At 54.5% G+C, this 1,312-nt stretch overlaps 2 protein-coding genes across 2 annotated transcripts in view; one reads left to right on the top strand and one right to left on the bottom strand.

Moving 5' to 3' along the window:
* The window catches only part of RRP7A (ribosomal RNA processing 7 homolog A (S. cerevisiae)), a 156,215-nt gene that overhangs the window by 131,886 nt on the left and 23,017 nt on the right, over window positions 1–1,312 (bottom strand). The gene's annotated exons all lie outside the window — the stretch shown is intronic.
* LOC105552578 (serine hydrolase-like protein 2) overlaps window positions 1–1,312 on the top strand; it is a 23,133-nt gene that overhangs the window by 6,303 nt on the left and 15,518 nt on the right. The window contains exon 7 of the mRNA XM_011998288.1: window positions 277–356. Coding sequence (XP_011853678.1) covers window positions 277–356 — 80 coding nt within the window. The remainder of the gene's footprint in view (window positions 1–276; window positions 357–1,312) is intronic.

The following is a 1,312-nucleotide window of genomic DNA, read 5'->3' as shown; positions in this document are numbered from 1 at the left end:
TAGGTTCAAGTGATTCTCATGCCTCAGCCTCCCAAGTAGCTGGGATTATAGGCACACGCCGCCATGTCCTGCTAAGTTTTATATTTTTAGTAGAGATGGGGTTTTACCATATTGGGCAGGCTGGTCTCGAACTCCTGATCTCAGGTGATTCGCCCATCTCGGCCTCCCAAAGTGCTGGGATTACAGGCACGAGCCACCATCCCCGGCCCTCCTCCTTTTTATCTGACCTCCTCTTTATTGGCCTCCAGGCACCCAGCATCCTTCTGTGTCCCCCAGGTTACTGAAGAGCAATAGCCACTTGAATGAGGAGTGCGGGGAGCTCCTCCTGCAAAGAGGAACCACGAAGGTGGCCGCAGGTAGGGGACTCCGCTGTCCAAGGCCGTTGTATATTTGTCACTGTTCTTACTGAGGATGTCAAGGACTTGCCCTAGACAAGGCAAGATACTAAGCACTTTGCAAACAGCATCTCACTGAATCCCCCTCCTGCCTCACTCTCATCCCATTTACAGCAGGAGAAACTGAGATTCAGTGTTGCCAAGTGACCCGGGCGAGGCCATACAGCTACTGCACATCCCAGAAAGCCACACTCTGGGAGAGTTTGATCAGGTGTCTTGGACTAAATGTTGGTGAATGTTGTGGCCATGCTCTGCTGGACCTGGGGTGTGTGCCCAGCATCAGGGGCAGGCTGTGAGGACATCCCAGGGGCTGAGTGACTTGGGAGAGGCTTTTCACAATGGAGAGGTAGACCTGGTCTGTCTTGGCTTCAGGGAAGCTTCTGGCACAATCAATTTCTGCACATTGCTTTTTACCCAGGAATTTTTTTTCTTTCTTTCGTTCATTCTTTTTGAGACAAGGTCTCACTCTGTCATTTAGGCTGGAGTGCGGTGGCACCATCATGGCTCACTGCAGCCTCCACCTCCCGGGCTCCAGACATCGTCCCACCTCAGCCTCAGTAGCTGGGACTACAGGTGTGAGCCACTGTGCCTGCCCAGGAAATCTTTTCTAAGGTGCACTACAGGCCCCGCTCAGTGAGGCTGCAGTGAGCAAGAGCCCACCGTCCCCCTCTCAGTGGGGCCAGACCTCCAGCATCACAACTCCAGGGGCCGCCGCTCACACAGGGCACCCCCTGGAGTTGAGCAAGGAGGAGTCCGGGCAGAGGCCTAGATTCTTGGAAGAGAAGCAGATGATAAACCGGTCAACAGGCACATGAGCGGTTAGACATTCTCTGGATGTAACGAGGGAAATACACACGCTCTGGAAGAGACTGGTGGCGGGGCCTGCTCCAGAGGGGTGGTCCGGGACGCAGCTCTCC

This window comes from Mandrillus leucophaeus, unplaced genomic scaffold, assembly GCF_000951045.1.
Source record: "Mandrillus leucophaeus isolate KB7577 unplaced genomic scaffold, Mleu.le_1.0 Scaffold565, whole genome shotgun sequence".
NCBI lineage: Eukaryota > Metazoa > Chordata > Mammalia > Primates > Cercopithecidae > Mandrillus > Mandrillus leucophaeus.
The sequence above is the reverse complement of the archived record's forward strand: the minus strand, read 5'-3'. Positions and strand labels throughout refer to the sequence as shown.